Source organism: Marmota monax, unplaced genomic scaffold, assembly GCF_021218885.2.
Source record: "Marmota monax isolate L192 unplaced genomic scaffold, Marmota_monax_Labrador192_F-V1.1 WCK01_AAM20220418_F8-fsc00404, whole genome shotgun sequence".
NCBI classification, from domain to species: Eukaryota; Metazoa; Chordata; class Mammalia; order Rodentia; family Sciuridae; genus Marmota; species Marmota monax.
Genome location: NW_026694380.1, coordinates 544,758 through 561,728, shown reverse-complemented (window position 1 = coordinate 561,728; position 16,971 = coordinate 544,758). Strand labels below are relative to the sequence as shown.

The following is a 16,971-nucleotide window of genomic DNA, read 5'->3' as shown; positions in this document are numbered from 1 at the left end:
ACTTAATTTTTTTCCCCTGGAGCATTTCATAATATGATTCTTTACATTTATTAGATGACTGGTGGGAATCCACCACATTTTCATATTTAATCGTCGAGTTCTGAGTACTTGGTTAAGAATTTTTTGTGTGTGTTGGAGATTGAACCCAGAGCCTCCTATACGCAGGCAAGCCATCCACCACTGAGCTACATCAATCCTATATAGTATCTTTTTTTTTGTGTGATGAGGTCTCACTGTGTTGCCCAGGTTGGCCCCCAAACTCCTCGGCTCAAGAGATCCTCCTTCCTCAGCCTCCCCAGTAACTGGGGCTACAGGTGCATGTCACTGCATCCCTTTACACTCTCAAATCTCTAAGGGAAAGAGAGGGCAGAGTCATCAATCTTCCCTCATTTCACAGTCCAAGCCTCTCTCCCAAGAAAGTAATTTTTCACCTGTGTCTTTTTATGTCTTCTTCAGATCCCATGTTCTATATCCAGGCCTGGGGGTGTAATTCTCCTGGCTTATTTCTTTCCTTTGTCATGGTTCCTTAGTGACTACCCCCAGAGAATATAATGAGGCTCAACTGGGAGAGAGCAAGCACAGTGAGTCAGTCAACATTCAGGCAGTACCTATGCATTAGGGGAGAGCCTATACTTTTCCCCATTTCTTTACCTACACATGTTGAGGTAGGAAGAATTTATGGGTCCATGGATGTCTTCCCTGGGGACCTCTGAGTCTTCTCTCAAAAATGTAAAATTCAGTGTGTCTGTATGATGGTAGGGATGGAATCCAGGGCCTCATGCATGTTACGCAAGTGCTTTACCACTGAGCTACACTCCTAGTCCTGTATTTTTTTTTTCATTTTTTAGGGGGGGTAACTTTTAAAAATAAAATGCTTTAATTCGGGGCTGGGGTTGCCTAGCATGTGTGAGGCACTGGGTTTGATCCTCAGTATCACATATAAATAAATAAAAAATAACGGTCCATCAACAACCAAAAACATTTTTTTAAAAATGCTTTCATTCATGATTTAAATTAGTTTTATTTTACTTATTTTTAGGGCATAAAACAATAAAAATATAGAATACTTTATGAATTTGCATGTCATCCTTGCACAGGGGCCATGCTAATCTTCTCTGTATCATTCCCATTTTAGTATATGTGCTGCAAAAGTAAGCACTTGACTTATTTTTAAAGAGGTTTGCACTACGTTTACATTTGCACTTATATTCACAATAGCAACAAAGGATCGCCTAAAAAACAAAGTAGACTATTTAATTCAGTGTTTTTCAATATATAGCCTAAAGGTTTATTCTGAGGTTCAGCTCCAACTCATTCTTACAATGTGAGTAAAAATTTCTCAGTGTCAAAGAATGTTCCCTCATCCCTCATCATTCACTCCCATAGCATCTCACACTTCTCTTCCTATCATTATAATTACTGACTTTCCTTGGCCTGACTATAAGCTTCATGAAGGCAATAACTAGGCCTGTCTTATGCATCTATGTATCCCCAGTTCATAGCATGTTGCTTGGCATATAGCAGGTGATCAACAAATATTTATTGAGTGGATGGAGAAGATATAACCCACATACACACACACATACACAATCACAACCCTGTGGAATCTGAAATGTACAGATAAACAGAGCAATAAGAGAAAATATTTCAAAACACAGATTCGTAGCAGGGAGCAATTTCTTTTGAGAGAAACTGATCTCTATCCAGAAATTAGGTGTGATTTTTAATTTTATTTTTTAGGTGGGTACCAGGGATTGAACACAAGGGTGCCTAACCACTGAGCAACATCCTCAGCCCTTTTTATTCTTTATTTTGAGACAGGGTATCACAAAGTAGCTTAGGGCCTTGCTAAATTGCTGAGGGTAGCCTCGAATTGTGATCTTCCTGCCTCAGTCTCCAGATTTGTTGGGATTACTGGCATGCCCCCTATACCTGGTAGGGTGTTATTCCTTTATGACTTGCTTTAGACTGCCTTGAAATCCCTGAAATCAAAAGAGGAAGAGGGAGGAAGAAGAGATGGATTAATTTTCAATAGGATCCCAGGGATTCCAGAATGAAAGTAGTTAGCCATGGGGTGGAAGCAGTGTTGACTAAGCTTACTCTGGCTCAGAACACAGAAATAAAAATCCAGGGTAAATTACATCTAGGTTGGGGCTGGGGTTGTGGCTCAGCGGCAGAGCGCTCACCTAGCAGGTATAAGGCAGTGAGTTCGATCCTGAGCACCACATAAAAATAAATAAATATAAAGGTATTGTGTCCAACTACAACTAAAAAATTAAAAAAAAAAAAAAAAAAAAAAAAGAATGTCTAAGTTAGTGACCTGAGGCTCAACACAAAACAGGAGAGGGCTGTTTTAACTCAACTCTGTAGTTAATGATGAAACCAATGCACAGCACACACATACACTATCCTTGCATGGTCCTTGTAGTCCAAGGCACAATGAGACAAACTGAAGAGGGAGTCAAAGTGAGGTACGAAAAGGATTCCTTCCCCCTGAAAAGTTGTGGTGGCCCAGCCTGTGCAGGTAGCTGGCCAAGCAAGGATGAAATCACAAAAGAAACTTACACCTACTCAAACAAGGAGGACCAGTTTCCCCCTGCTACATTCAATGGAGCAAGTTATACCAGTTATATATGCAAAATGTAGAACAATCTGAAGGGGCACAGAGCAAGGGGTGAAGAGAATGGGATGAAATTATTTTGGAATCATTCAAAGAGTGGTTGAACCAGCAGGAGCATCACCTGGTTGTTTGTGGAAATGCAGAATCACACTCCTCATCTTAGACTTCCTAAATCAGAATCTGCAATTTAACAGCTTCTTCAGTTGACGTGTATTCACCTTAAAGTTTGAAAAGCACTGATTTCTTGATTAAATGAAACTTGAAAGGCAATGATGAATATAATGTAAAAGGTAAAGAAAAGCCTCAAGTGGTCCTCTAAGGGAATCATGCCGGTGGGAGAGAAAGAGGCCGGAGGGTTTATCTTGGATGGAAGGGGCAAAGGACCCGGTAGGAGTTGACCTCTGCTGGGATCCCCGAATTTAGGAATAATAGCACAGAAGGGCCTGAGGTTGCTGGATAAAAGGACTGCTGCCACTCTCATTCACCATCACCACCCCCACTCTCTATTATATCTTCAATCTTCCGGGTTTCCCACTCCAGGTTTTCTTTCCACTTTGAGTAAACAGACCAGGTGGACCTCAGCGGGGTCGGTTCAATTTCCCCTTGTTCAGTTGCTTCGGCCTACTTCAGTTGCTAAGGCCCGGAGCTTCGTGGTTGCGGAGGAAATGATGTCATGCGCAGTAGGCGGGCCAAACAGGTTCATCCCCGCTCCCGATTGGCTGCCAGAAATTTGACTGGTTACGCAAGTCTCGCGGGCTCCAGCATTAATTGTCAGTATCAGCTGCTCCTAGCTTCTAGGCAGTCCTCTGAGTCCAGCACTAGACTCCGAGGACAATAATCAGTAAGCACTTAGCTTCGGAAGGAGAGAAGATTCGAGTAATCCGGCTCTTACCACCATGCTAAGTGTTTTGGATGTTCAGGTAGTTTTTTACCTCATCGGGTGTCCGTAGGGAAGCTACTCGAACCGTAGGGAATTGTGGAATTTATAGTTCTGAATCTGGTCTGGGTGGAACCGAAGCTTGAGGAAGACAAGAGATTTTGGGAGCGGGGGAATAAAAGCGGAGGAGGGGATACTTTCAGACTAGGAGCCTCGGTCTCAGATGAGAAAGAACGAGTCGGAGTCTAAATTAGGACTCCAGCAATTAGCATTGTTATGATTTTCTTTTCAGTTGCTGACCTGAACCTGATCTGTTCCTTTCAAATCAGAACTGTTCATTCACAGTGGAAGGGACCAGGCAGACAAATGGAGACACCATCAGTAAATCCAACGGGAGAGAAGGACACCTCTCAACTGAAGCAACAATGGGAAAGGAACCCCCAGGAAAACTTTGATTCAACTACTGAGTTTAGGCAGCAGACCCAAAACCTTCCTACTGAAACCCTTGAGCTGAAAATGAGTTCAGATCCAGCCAGGCAATTTATAGAGAATCCTCAAGGGACTGAAAAACTGGTCACTAGACTTGAAGGAGACTCTGAAAAATCTCATGAATCAACTCGTGAGATGCCAGAGTTCCTTCAAGCATCGGATGTCTGGTACTGTCCTGATGGGAGCTTTATCAAGAAGATCATAATCCGTGGCCAAGGCTTGGACAAACCCAAGCTAGGTTCCCGCTGCCGGGTACTTATTTTGGGGTTCCCTTTAGGGTCAGGGTTGCCAGAAGGCTGGACAGAGCTAACTGTGGGTGTTGGGCCTTGGAGGGAGAAAACTTGGGGAGAACTCATAGAGAAATGCTTAGAGTCCATGTGTCAAGGTGAGGAAGCAGAACTTCAGCTCCCTGGGCACTCTGGGCCTCCTTTCAGGCTCACTCTGGACTCCTTCACTCACGGCCGGGACTCCTGGGAATTGGAGATCAGCGAGAAGGAGGCCCTGGCCAAAGAAGAACATGCAAGGGGCTCAGAACTATTTCGGGCTGGAAACCCTGAAGGGGCTGCCCGATGCTATGGACGGGCTCTTCGGCTGCTGCTCACTTTACCCCCACCTGGTCCTCCAGAACGAACTGCTCTTCATGCCAATCTTGCTGCCTGTCAGTTGCTGCTCGGGCAGCCCCAGCTGGCAGCCCAGAGCTGTGATCGGGTGCTGGAGCGGGATCCTGGCCATTTAAAGGCTTTATACCGTAGAGGGGTTGCCCAGGCTGCCCTTGGTAACCTGGAAAAAGCAACGGCTGACCTCAAGAAAGTGTTGGCAGTAGACCCCAAAAACCGAGCAGCCCAGGAAGAGTTGGGGAAGGTGGTCATTCAGGGGAAGAAACAGGATGCAGGGCTGGCTCAGGGTCTGCGCAAGATGTTTGTCTGATTAAAAGTTAAGAGGAACCTGTGAATTGTGTCTATTCTGTGAGATTTTTAGGGGCCCAGTGGGAGGGTTTCAGCCCATATCTTATTTATAATTTTTTTGCCTTGCTGGGGGAGATAGCAGTGTTCTCAGACAATCTTGGGGGAGCATATTTATCTCCGAAGACGTCAGGAAGTTATCTCAAGTCTAAACTTAGGACTGGCTGGGGGAGATGCTAGACCTTTAAATCCTGGGAACTACATGTCCCAGGCTCCTTGTCGCTGGGGCCTGTTTGGCGCGTGCGTCAGTTTTACAGCCAGCTACCGTGGAACTACTACTTCCACCGCCGTGCTCCCATTGGCCCTGCCTGTATAGCCATTTCTTTTCTCAATTCATGTGCTCAGCATCCAGGTTTTTTACTGGTCGGTAGGACTTCCGGGATCCCCCCCTTTTTTAAAATAGTCAACTGATTAGTTGGTGATGGGGAGAGGCGGGCCTTGGGAACCGTCTCATGGTCGGGGGGTGGGGGGCTAAGATGGCGGAGCTGATGCTCCTCAGCGAGATTGCAGACCCGACACGTTTCTTCACTGACAACCTGCTGAGCCCGGAGGACTGGGGTGTGCGGAGTGAGGCGTCGGGGAGGGAAGACGGCTATGGCCAACTGTGTCCCTGAGGCACGCGGGAAGGAAGCGAAGGCCAAAGAGAAAGGCTGGGCGAATACGGAATCCACCGTCCGAAGGAGGGCGGAGCAGGGGGGGGGGGTCGTGGTTTCGGGAGATGAAGGAGTTGGGGAAGACCTCCGCTCCCAACGGGAATGTCGAGTTGTTCCGGGGTTGGGGGAAGGAGGGGCTGAAGTTCTTTGGCTGTATCACTTTTCAAGTGGGCGGGCGGTGGGTCTGGCCAGGCAGAGCCAATGAGGGATGGGGCGGGGGCTTGTGTGCGATCGGTAGGCTGGGCGGTTGGACGACCCTCCTGACACTCCGCACTGCTTGTAGACAGCCCTTTGTATACTGGCCTGGATGAAGTGGCCGAGGAGCCGACGCAGCTCTTCCGTTGCGTGGAGCAGGATGTCCCGGTATTGCTCCCCTAACCTTTCTCTAACCCTTGGTGGGTGGGAGTGGACCCAGAATTATGACTTGTTTCAAGACCAGAGTCATCTCTATTTTCTTACATTCCTTCTCTGTGATATCCCCCTTTATTCAGTTTGACAGCAGCTCCCTGGATGTGGGGATGGATGCCAGTCCCCCTGAGCCCCCATGGGACCCACTGCCTATCTTTCCAGGTAAGATAGTCTTTGTGGTTGCTTCAGCCTTCCAGAATCCCTTATCTTCCTACTGTTTTCTAGAAACTATGTCATCCCCTGAGTCCTCACACCTCCTCCCCATAAGTGCCTCTGCACTCTTTTTTCCTTTGATCCTTTCTGTGTGTTCCTTCCTCCATGCTCTTGTGGAGATATCTCTACCACCTCCCCACCTGCCATGTCCCTCAACACTTTTTAGACTCTTCTCAGGCTTTGCTTCCTGGTTATTATCTAACCCCTTTTCCTCCAGATCTTCAGGTGAAGTCTGAGCCATCCTCCCCCTGCTCTTCCTCTTCCCTCAGCTCGGAATCATCACATCTTTCCACCGAGCCCTCCAGCCAGGTGAGAGAACAGTCTTCCTACTCTGTGTTGCAGGGACTTTTCTCCATTCCCTTTACCCATGGATGCTGAGGAAATGATTTGCTCTGAGTCATGAAGTGGAGGGAGGTGTCTTCTTCTGCCTCTGCATTTTCCATATTCCTTTCTAGTTGTCTAGAAGTGAAAATGGAGTCTTTTTATATACAGAGATATGTGGCAGCAGTGATGTGGGGCTGGGAAGAAGAGAGGTGTTACTGCTGAGAATTCTGGAGCTATTCTTGCCCAAGTTGTCTACTGTATAGCAATATTCCAAATCATGAAATTTTATCAGCCTTCCCAGGAAGAAAGTAGAAAGAAAAAGCAAAGGACAAGAGACAGCTTAGAGAGATGCTCAGTACCATTCAGACCACAATAATTGTCAGATAATTGACAAGCTCTAAAACTTCTGTTTTTGCTCTTACTCTCAACACCTTCCTTGTTTTCTTTCCTCTTTTCTGCTTCCCTGTTCCACCCCGATTTTCATCTAGGTCCCTGGAGTAGGGGAAGTTCTGCCTGTGAAGACAGAGTCTTTAGCACCCCCACTATGCCTCCTCGGAGATGATTCAACTTCCCCATTTGAAACTGTCCAGATTACCGTGGGCTCCACCTCTGATGATCCCTCAGGTAATAACAACCTGCCACTGAGGGGCATGGTAGCCCATGCCTGTAATCTCAGTTACTTGGGAGGCTGAGGCAGGAAGATCACAAGTTTAAGGCTAGACTCAGCAACTTAGGGAGACACTATCTCAAAATAAAAAGAACTGTGGATATAGCTCAGCAGTAGAGTACTTACCTAGTGTATATGAAGCCCTGGGTTCCATCCCCAGCTTGGTAAAAGCAGGAGGAGTAGGGGGCAGCTGCCATAGTTTTGGGGCTTTACCAAGGTAGTCTACTTCTGTGTATGTGTAAAGATAGAAGAGTGGGTGTAGGCAATAGGACAGGAACGACAAGGTGGGGTGGGAAAATAGCAGGTAGCAAGGAAAAGGGCCAGGAATGAAAGGGAAAATTTTCAGAAACTGAAGCAAAGGTGTTGATATCGATGATTTCTCTTTTTCTTGTTCTTAGTGTTCTGTTGTATTATTCAACTTACCATTAATTTGCATTTTAAAAAACTGTGGACAATTTAGGACATATTTATTTGTGTTATTTTTACCCCAACTGTTTTATTTTTATTTTTTTGAGCTGAAGTCTCGCTGTGTTGCCCAAGCAAACGTTGAACTCCTGGCCCCAAGCAATCCTCCTGCCTCAGCCTCCAGAGCACCATTCTACCCATCTTCTTCCAATATTTAATTATAAAAATTTTCAAACATACAGAAAGGTTGGAATAGCATATATCTAACCCCTAGATTCTACAGTTAACCTCATTTGTGCTTTTTTTGTGTGTGATTTTTAAGTTTATTATTCAAAAGCACATTTAGCAAATATTTATCGAGTACCTAATTCATACTAGATACTGGACAGCATGTTGGGAAAGCAAAGATGAAAAAGATGTGACCACCACACTGACTTAAGAGTTCTGTAATATAGTAGAGAGAAAGACAAATATGAGTCAGTATAGCTGTGGTCATTCCAGCATAAAGATCTTTGGATGGTAGGAGGAAAGTTCATGAGAGAGGGCTGCTTAACCGGAATGGGGCTGGATGTGGGACTTGCTCCTGAAGAAAGGTTTCCTGAGCTGAGATTTTGTTTTGTTTTACTTTATCCTTTTTTGTTGTTTTGGTTTTTAATGGACGTAAATTAATGGACATAAATTATTTATGGAGTATAGTATAATACATGTATATAATGTATAATGATCAGATCAGGGTAGTTAGCATTTTTTTTTTTTTTAAGAGAAAGGAGAGAGAGAGAGAGAATTTTTTTAAATTTATTTTTTAGTTTTTGGCGGACACAACATCTTTGTTTGTATGTGGTGCTGAGGATCGAACCCAGGCCGCACGCATGCCAGGCTTGAGCCACATCTCCAGCCTGTAGTTAGCATTTTCATCTCCTCAAATATTATCATTTTCATGTTTGGGAACTGATCTGAGTTTTGAAGGACATATGGAAATAAACCAGATGGATGAGAGGGTTGACTTGTGAGTATTTGAGGACCCTGCAGCTCTTTGGAGTGGATGTAAGTAAGGTGAAGACCTACAGAGGCTAGGGGACCAAGTGGGCAAGGGGCCTCTTGTTCAAAGGCAGTTGGGAGCCTTTGAACAACTAAGTGAGGGGGAAGGCATAGGATTATAAAGATGTCTCTGGGGCCTGGAGACATAGCTCAGTTGGTAGAGTGCTTGCCTCACATGTACAAGGCCCTGGGTTCAATCCCCAGCACCACAAAAATAAATAAATAAATAAAAGTAAAATAAAGAGGAATGGATTGTAGAGAGGAAGACTATAGTGAGATGGACTAAGGAAGAAACTCATGCCATTAATCAAGAGAAAACATTCCAATGCTGAGAAGAAGACAGATTTGAGAAAGAATGAAATGAAAGGGATGAACTTCAGTGATCCTTGGCATTGAAGAGAGGTAGGATTCAAAGAGGGTGCCTCGGTTTCTGACTTGCCAGGTTACAGTGCTTGAGGGTACTGTTTGCAGGATGGAGACTGCAAAGGCAGGAATCCTCTGGTCAAGGAAGATGATACTACACTTGATCTTGGCCAAGAAGCCATCAGGGAAGAGGATTAATTCAATGTTGGACATGATGACTTTTTATTTCAAAGTGCCTTTTGCCTGGTTGAACTCCAACAAGAAGCTGGAGAGCAAGGGAGTCCACTGCTGCAATCCATTTAGATTTTCTTCCTGGACCTCAGCAGTTCAAGGAAGGGTAGAGAGTAGTTTAGAAAGACAAACAGATCATATCTAGCAGACTATTAAATGTTACAAATAGGGCACACACAATAAGAATTGAAAGACTTTTAGCAACAAAGATTGTCTGTGACTTGGTAAAGCACATTGTTATTAAAGTCAGATTCTTCCCTATTTTTTAGGTATTTTCAAGGTCCTATACTTTATCCATTACTATGATAGGAGCATAGTCCCAGCATTTGGAGAGCTTTATGAGGGCTATAGCACACAAATAATAGTGGTCACCTCATGGATTCAGGTGGTACATACTTGTAATCCCAGATACTTGGGGGCACTAAGGGAAGAGGATCCCAAGTTCTAGGCCAGCTTGGGCACCTTAGCAAGATTCTGTGTCAAAGTAAAAAAAAAATTTTAAAAAGGACTGGGAAGTAGCTCAGAGGTAAAGCACCCCTGGGTTTAATTCTCAATGCCAAAAATAATAACAGCAGCAGAAATAATAATGATAGCAGTGATCTCTGAGGAGGGACGTTGGGTGGGTAGGAGACAGAGAAGGGAAGGAAATTTAATTTTCACTGAATTCCCCTTTGTTCTTTTGGAATGTATATCATATGACTATTAAGTATCCAAAATATAAATTATAAACTTTAAATAGCAGTATTAGCAATCATAATTTACCAGCAGCAAATAAGTGGTGTGAACAGAGGTAGTGGTGAACTGTTGCCCTTTGACCTGAATCTGGGTTTCATTTAAGCCATGTGGGTCCTACATTTGTTTTCCTGGAGTTATCAACAAAATATGAAGAGATTTAACAGAAGCTATGGAGGCTCAGAAGTGCCTGAGGCTTTGTAATTTAGTGGCTGGGAAGCTAACAGATATCAAAAGGGAACTAGTATGAAGGAAAAGCAGTGAGCCTCATTTAAAGCCAGTTGAATTTGGGTACATGGGGGCATGAAGATGTAAGTGACCAGAAGTCAGCTTGCAAGTCAGGATTGGGTGCAAGTGATAGATCACTTGCAAGCTGGGTAGTTCTTAGTGTGGGAGGTACTCTAGGCCAGGTTGGGTGGAAATACGGCAAGACAGGAACATGGGCCATGTAAATATTGGAGACTCTGTTTGGGTCTCTGCTATGTGAATGAACAAGATTTGTGAAAAAGAAAGAGGGAATAGCAAGAACAGCCTTGAGGAAAACTAGCAGTAATAAGAAAAATTAGAGAAACTACTGAAGGAGAAAGAGTACTGAAGAAAGGTAGAAGACGAATCATCAGGGTAGCAGCTTCTGGCCCCTTCTGAATTGCCTGCCTCTGGCCAGAGTAGTAGGTAGAACGAGAAATAACTCATTTCTCCATCTGAACCCTCTTCCACTTCCTCTTCAATATTTACCAGATAATATTAGGTAAATTTATTTCTTTTCTTTTTATTTTATTTAAGTTTATTGCTTTTATTTCTTCCTGCAACCCCACAGATATCCAAACCAAGGTAGAACCAGTCTCTCCATCTTCTTCTGTTAACTCTGAGGCTTCACTGCTGTCGGCAGACTCCCCCAGCCAGGTAAGTATAACTTCCCTTCCTCCTGGAGCTCCTCTGAGCCCTTCCTGCTTCATGGCTGTGAGAGCTTTTCTCTCTTCAGCTCTTTCTTCTTGACATATCTGATACTCCTCCTGACTAACATCTCTCTGGACTGCCCCACATAGGCTTTTATAGGAGAGGAGGTGCTGGAAGTGAAGACAGAGTCCCCATCCCCTTCAGGGTGCCTCCTATGGGATGTTCCAGCCCCCTCACTTGGAGCTGTCCAGATCAGCATGGGTCCATCCCCTGATAGTTCCTCAGGTAATGGGGCCTCTTGACCCCTGGGGTCCTTGGTAAGAGGCCCACAGTCCTGAAATTCCATCTTCCTCTCTTTCACCTTCCTTTAGGCAAAACCCCACCCACAAGGAAGCCACCACTGCAGCCCAAACCTGTGGTGCTAACCACCGTCCAGATGCCACCCAGATCCGTGCCTCCTAGCACCACTGTCCTTCTACAACCTCTTGTCCAGCCACCCGCAGGTACCAAAGAGGGAGGAGGCAGGCTGGATTGACCTGGTCAGAGAGCTCCCAGCCATGGAAGCACCCAGTCCTTGGGTGCTTTGGTGCAGGGATAGACAGAGGACCCCATGTAACTCATAGCTCTCTGACCTCCTGTTCACTTGCCCCAGTGTCCCCAGTTGTCCTCATCCAAGGTGCTATTCGAGTCCAGCCTGAAGGGCCAGCCCCCACTGTTCCACGGCCTGAGAGGAAAAGCATTGTTCCAGCTCCTATGCCTGGGAACTCTTGCCCGCCTGAAGTGGATGTAAGTATTGGGAAGAAGAGGAGTAGAGCTAGTGATACAAAGGGACGAGAGAGAGGGGGCTAGGGTTGTGACTTAGTGGTAGAGTGCTCACCTAGCATGCATGAAGCCCTGGGTATGATCCTCAGCACCACATAAAAACTTAAAACTAAAAAATATATATTTTTTTTTAAAGGAAAAGGAAAGAAAGGGATGAGGGAGGACTGGGGATGTAGCTTAGATGGTAGAATGCTTGCCTTGCATGCACAGGCCCTGGGTTCAATCCCCAGTACCCTGCCCCTGCCGCACCACACACACACACACACACACACACACACACACACACACACACGGTGATAAGGGAAGTCTCTCTTGGAGAGAATGGTGGATGAGGAGGGAGTTAAGATATGGGAGCAGAAAGTGAAGATGTAGACCTATAGATGATCCTGGAGGTCAGAGTGCAAGGCTAAACTTTGTGCAAGTGCAAGGCTAAACTTGGTCTCTGTAAACAAGGGCTGGGAAGAAGGAAGGCCCACCAAGTAAAGAGGTTTTACCAGGATGGAGGAAATTCTTCCTGCAGTCTAATTTCTCCCTCCTCTGAGTGACAGAGGGAATAGGGAATGGTTGAGAGAAGGGTTCCTTCCCTGGAATGTTTTAGTAGAGGAGGAAGCCCCTCTGGCTGAGGAGGTGGAAGGTAGGAACGGCCCTTAGGAGATTTGTGTAGTTAGTCCCTGAGGCCTAGGGCCATTGGTCCCCCTTTCCAGTTCATCTATCATTTTCTTTTTGCCTCCTCCTCTCTGGGTGCCTAGGCAAAGTTGCTGAAGCGACAGCAACGAATGATCAAGAACAGGGAGTCTGCCTGCCAGTCCCGTAGGAAGAAGAAAGAGTATCTGCAGGGGCTGGAAGCGAGGCTGCAGGCAGTGCTGGCAGACAACCAGCAGCTGCGTAGGGAGAATGCTGCCCTCCGGCGGCGGCTGGAGGCCCTGCTGGCTGAGGTCAGACTGGACTGTCCTTGGGAGATGGGTTGCAACACAGGCTCCACGCGATGACATCCTGTCTCTTTTACTTCTCCTTCTGCACCTTAGAACAGCGAGCTCAAGTTAGGATCTGGAAACAGGAAGGTGGTCTGCATCATGGTCTTCCTTCTCTTTATTGCCTTCAACTTTGGACCTGTCAGGTGAGACCCTACTCATTTCCCTAGAACCCTCTGGGTGGAGCTGACCCTCACAACTGTTAGATTGCCTGCTTTGGCCAAGTCTGTTTCCTTCCACTTGTACACAAACAGTTCTGGTGTCCTCAGCAATGGTGGTATATCCAGCAGTCTTTTTGCTCCACTGTTTCCTTCATGGATGGCACATTGTACAATAGATAGATGTTGGTGATAATGTTGATAAAAATAATCCATATTGAACTGGGAATGTAGTTCAATGGGTAGAGTACTTGCCTGAGATGTTCAGAGCTCTGGATTTGATCCCTATTAACCACCAAACAAACAAACAAACAAAACAGTGACTGTTAAGGGCTTACTGAGTTCTAGGCTCAAGGCTAAGCATTCTTTTTCTTGTTTTCTGGACCTATGAGGTAAAGATGGTTCCTATTCCCATCTTAAGATGAAGTGACTTGGTCTTACTGGAATCCAGGCAATCTGACTACAAAGCCTTTACTCTTTATTTTTGATACCAGGGATTGAACCCAGGGGTACTTAACCACTGAACCACATCCCTAGCCCCCTAGACAGGGTCTTGCTAAGTTGTTGAGGGCATTGCTAAGTTGCTGAGGCTGGCCTCAAACTTGTGATCCTCCTGCCTCAGCCTCCTGAGCCATTAGGATTACAGGCGTGCGCCACATCTGGCAAGCCCTTACTGTTTTTTAGTTGTAGACAAACATAATACCTTTATTTAATTTATTTGTTTTTATATGGTACTGGGGAATGAACCCAGTGCCTCATATGTGCTAGGCAAGCATTCTACCACTGAGCTACAACCCTAGCCACAAGCCCTTACTCTTTTTTTAAATATTTTATTATTATTATTATTTTAGTTGTACGTAGACACAATATCTTTATTTTATTTTTATGTGGTGCTGAGGATCGAACCCAGGGACTTGTGCATGCTAGGCGAGCGCTCTACCGCTGAGCCACAACCCTAGCCCTCAAGCCCTTACGAGTTTTTTTTTTTTAATATATATATTTTTTACTTATAGTTGGACATTTACTTATTTATTTTTTATGGTGCTGAGGATCAAACCCAGTGCCTCACATGTGCTAGATGAGCGCTCTACCGTTGAGCCACAACTCCAGCTCCAAGCCCTTACTCTTAAGTAGATACTTGATAAGCTGGACTTCTTTATCCTGCTCTTTCCTTCTTTGTCCATAGTATCAGTGAGCCTCCTCCAGCTCCCGTCTCTCCTTGGATGAGCGGGGAGGAGCCTCGACCCCAGAGACACTTGCTGGAGTTCTCAGAGCATGAGCCAGTTCATGGAGTTGAACCCCTCCAGGGATCCTCCCAGGCCCCTGAGGAGCTGCAGCCTAGCTCAAAAGGCTTGCCCAGTTTCAGGTAAGGAGAAAGAAGCTGCATCTCCTTTGTGGGTGTAAGCAAGTATTCTCCCTAAAAGCACTTTTGCGTGAAGAGGGAGCCGAAGCTACTCTCCTGCCACTGGCACCTTCCTCGTTGATGTGGGTGTAATGGGAAGTCTCTGATGGCTGCTTCATCCATGCCTCACTCCAGGAACCTGACAGCCTTCCCTGGGGGTGCCAAGGAACTACTACTGAGAGACCTAGACCAGCTGTTTCTCTCCTCTGACTGTCGGCACTTCAACCGAACCGAATCCCTAAGGTATGGGGGAGTCAGGGCTAGGCTCTGACTATAGAGAGATGCTAAGCTCAGAGGCCCTCCACTTCCTGGTTCTCCTCATGTACTGAAGCACCAGCTCCCCTGCCTTATCTTCTCACTCCTGTGTGCAGGACAGAAAAGCATCTAGGGCATCTAGGCCTGGCCCAGACATGTTTACCCTGCTGTGCTTCTCTAGGCTTGCCGATGAGCTGAGTGGCTGGGTCCAGCGCCATGAGAGGGGCCGGCGGAAGGTCCCTCAGAAAACCCAGGAGAGACAGGTAGGATGGGTAAGATTGTTCAAGGAGGCCACTTGAAGAAAAGGGCTAACTGTTCTGGGGAGACATCTTGTTGTGGAGGTTTCAGGAATTGTTTGGGGAAGTAGAGGAATGGGCGTGAGATGGGGGCCACCTGTTCTTCTTCTAGAAGTCTCAGCTACGGAAGAAGTCACTTCCAGTTAAGGCAGTCCCCACCCAACCTCCTGACCTCCCAGAAAGGTGAGTACTGGAGTGCTTATTAAGTGAGGTTCTACTCTAAAGAGCCATACTGTGCTTGTCAGCATTGTCACCAAAGAGATTATCCCCCACTTATCCTCTGAGGTCTCTGTCTCTCATACTCTTTCATCCTGGCCCAGTGGGAAGTGGGCATTGGGTTTAACTCCTCCCAAATCCTGTTTCCCCACCTGCCTAGGGATTCTGTGGGCCAACTGCAGATTTATCGACACCCAGATCGTTCACAGCCAGAGTTCCTGGATGCGATTGACCGCCGGGAAGATACATTTTATGTTGTCTCTTTCCGAAGGGTAAGTACTCCTGCCCCTGTCTGTCATCCCAGACTCTCTAGCAACCTGTCTTCAATGGGAAGATAAAGAGTAAAGCTGGAGTGCCTGTTTTCTGGCATCTTTTCTTCCACCTCCCAGCCTGGCCCCTCTGTTCCCTAGGACCACTTGCTGCTACCAGCAATCAGCCACAACAAGACCTCTCGGCCCAAGATGTCCCTGGTGATGCCTGCCATGGCCCCCAATGGTAATTCTTTCCCTCTGGGATGTAGGGAGGGGTCCTGAAACCAAGGAAGGAGGAAGTTCTGGTAGGGAGATCCAGCAGGGCAGCTGAGGGAGAAGGGAAGAAGAGTGGGACATTGAGAGATGCTAAGCTCAGAGGTGAGAAGAAGCAGGAAGTAAGTGGAGAGAAAATCAAAACTCAGAAGATTATAATGGGAGGAAGCTAAGGGTGGGTGCTCCTTGGTGAAGGTGCTTGGGAAGGTGGCTGGGCAGAGGGCATGGGCTGGGAACCTGCTAGACTCATGTCCTTTTTTTCCTCTTGACATCCTCTCTTTTATGACCCCCTCCCCCATCAATATCATTTTCTTTTCCTACCCCTTTCCTCCTCCCTGCACCAAACTCCATCCCTGCCATCCCGTTTCACCCCTGTTATGGGTCCACCTCTGTACCATTGCCTTTTCCTTTCCTCCCTACTCACCATAACTTTTCTGACCACACCTCTGCCCCGCATTTGCCTCCCCTTTCTCCTCTTTCCTGACTCTCCCCTTCTCACAGAGACCCTATCAGGCCGGGGGGCCCCAGGGGACTATGAGGAAATGATGCAGATCGAGTGTGAGGTCATGGACACCAGGGTGATTCACATCAAGACCTCCACGGTGCCCCCCTCGCTCCGAAAACAGCCGTCCCCAACCTCGGGCAATGCCACAGGTGGCCCCTTGCCAGCTTCTGCAGCCAGCCAGGCCCACCAGGCCTCCCACCAGCCCCTCTACCTCAATCATCCCTGACCTCTGTAACTCACACTAAGAATTGGGGGTGGGGTGGGGGGTACAGTGTGACCAATTGGGACTGTTTCAAATTCCCCTGATCCCTGGGTTTGGCGGCAGCTGGTAAATGAAAGACAGGGGCTAAGCACTTATTTGGGGGCTGGGTGGTTCATCTCTCTTCTCACCCCACTTCAGAATATAGGGCTTCTCTCATTCCCATGAACCCCTAGTCCCTGCTTCTTTCTCTGAGAGTATTGAGTGATGTTCAGTTTTGGGGTGGGTGGGCTGCTGCATATTCTGTTCTTTTGTTTCTCTCTTTGAGGGTACAAGTGGGAATTTAGTCCCCAGGTGGGACAAGGGACATTTTTACATTTTGGAGCTAGTTACTGGGAGTAAAGGAAGGTTGGTAGAGGGAGATTAGATTTATGTGTGTGCGTATCTTCTTTTTTGTTATTAAATAAACAACTTGGAGGGAGTTGAAGGAATGATGATTGCCTTCCTGGCTCATGATGGGGAGTTTTGGGAAAAGTGGCTTCTGTAGAGCCAGCATCACAAAACCAAGCACTGAAGACACTGCTGGTGGTGGGGTGGGTGTGGGATCACAGACCTCATGTCATCCCCTTGCCCCACCCCTGTAACTCTGGGGTATGTCTGTGTCTCGCAGGGATGTCTATGGCGTGACAGACTAGAGGATGCAGATCCCTGGAATGTGTCTGAGTAAACAGGAAGGACAGGGGG

The 16,971-nt window shown here is 46.5% G+C and overlaps 2 protein-coding genes and 1 non-coding gene across 5 annotated transcripts; 2 read left to right on the top strand and 1 right to left on the bottom strand.

Moving 5' to 3' along the window:
* Positions 1-1,052: 1,052 nt before the first annotated feature.
* On the bottom strand, positions 1,053-1,159 carry LOC124109372 (U6 spliceosomal RNA). The gene has a single exon (XR_006856912.1). It is a non-coding gene; the product is annotated as a U6 spliceosomal RNA (small nuclear RNA).
* Positions 1,160-3,374: 2,215 nt separating this feature from the next.
* On the top strand, positions 3,375-4,938 carry Fkbpl (FKBP prolyl isomerase like). Of its 2 annotated transcripts, none has more exons than XM_046467920.2 (2): positions 3,375-3,540; positions 3,827-4,938. In XM_046467920.2, the coding sequence occupies exons 1-2, from the start codon at positions 3,533-3,535 to the stop codon at positions 4,911-4,913; spliced, it is 1,095 nt and encodes a 364-aa protein (XP_046323876.1). In that variant the 5' UTR covers positions 3,375-3,532; the 3' UTR covers positions 4,914-4,938. The 2 variants fall into 2 exon arrangements, with proteins under 2 accessions (XP_046323876.1, XP_046323877.1); XM_046467921.2 differs by having other exon boundaries at positions 3,790-4,938.
* Positions 4,939-5,353: 415 nt separating this feature from the next.
* Positions 5,354-16,718, top strand: Atf6b (activating transcription factor 6 beta). Of its 2 annotated transcripts, none has more exons than XM_046467941.2 (18): positions 5,354-5,506; positions 5,885-5,964; positions 6,093-6,171; positions 6,440-6,531; positions 7,035-7,170; positions 10,800-10,885; positions 11,029-11,164; positions 11,251-11,382; positions 11,532-11,665; positions 12,451-12,636; positions 12,727-12,818; positions 14,017-14,196; positions 14,368-14,475; positions 14,669-14,750; positions 14,896-14,966; positions 15,160-15,271; positions 15,410-15,494; positions 16,025-16,718. In XM_046467941.2, the coding sequence occupies exons 1-18, from the start codon at positions 5,401-5,403 to the stop codon at positions 16,252-16,254; spliced, it is 2,127 nt and encodes a 708-aa protein (XP_046323897.1). In that variant the 5' UTR covers positions 5,354-5,400; the 3' UTR covers positions 16,255-16,718. The 2 variants fall into 2 exon arrangements, with proteins under 2 accessions (XP_046323897.1, XP_046323896.1); XM_046467940.2 differs by having other exon boundaries at positions 5,409-5,515.
* Positions 16,719-16,971: the final 253 nt, after the last annotated feature.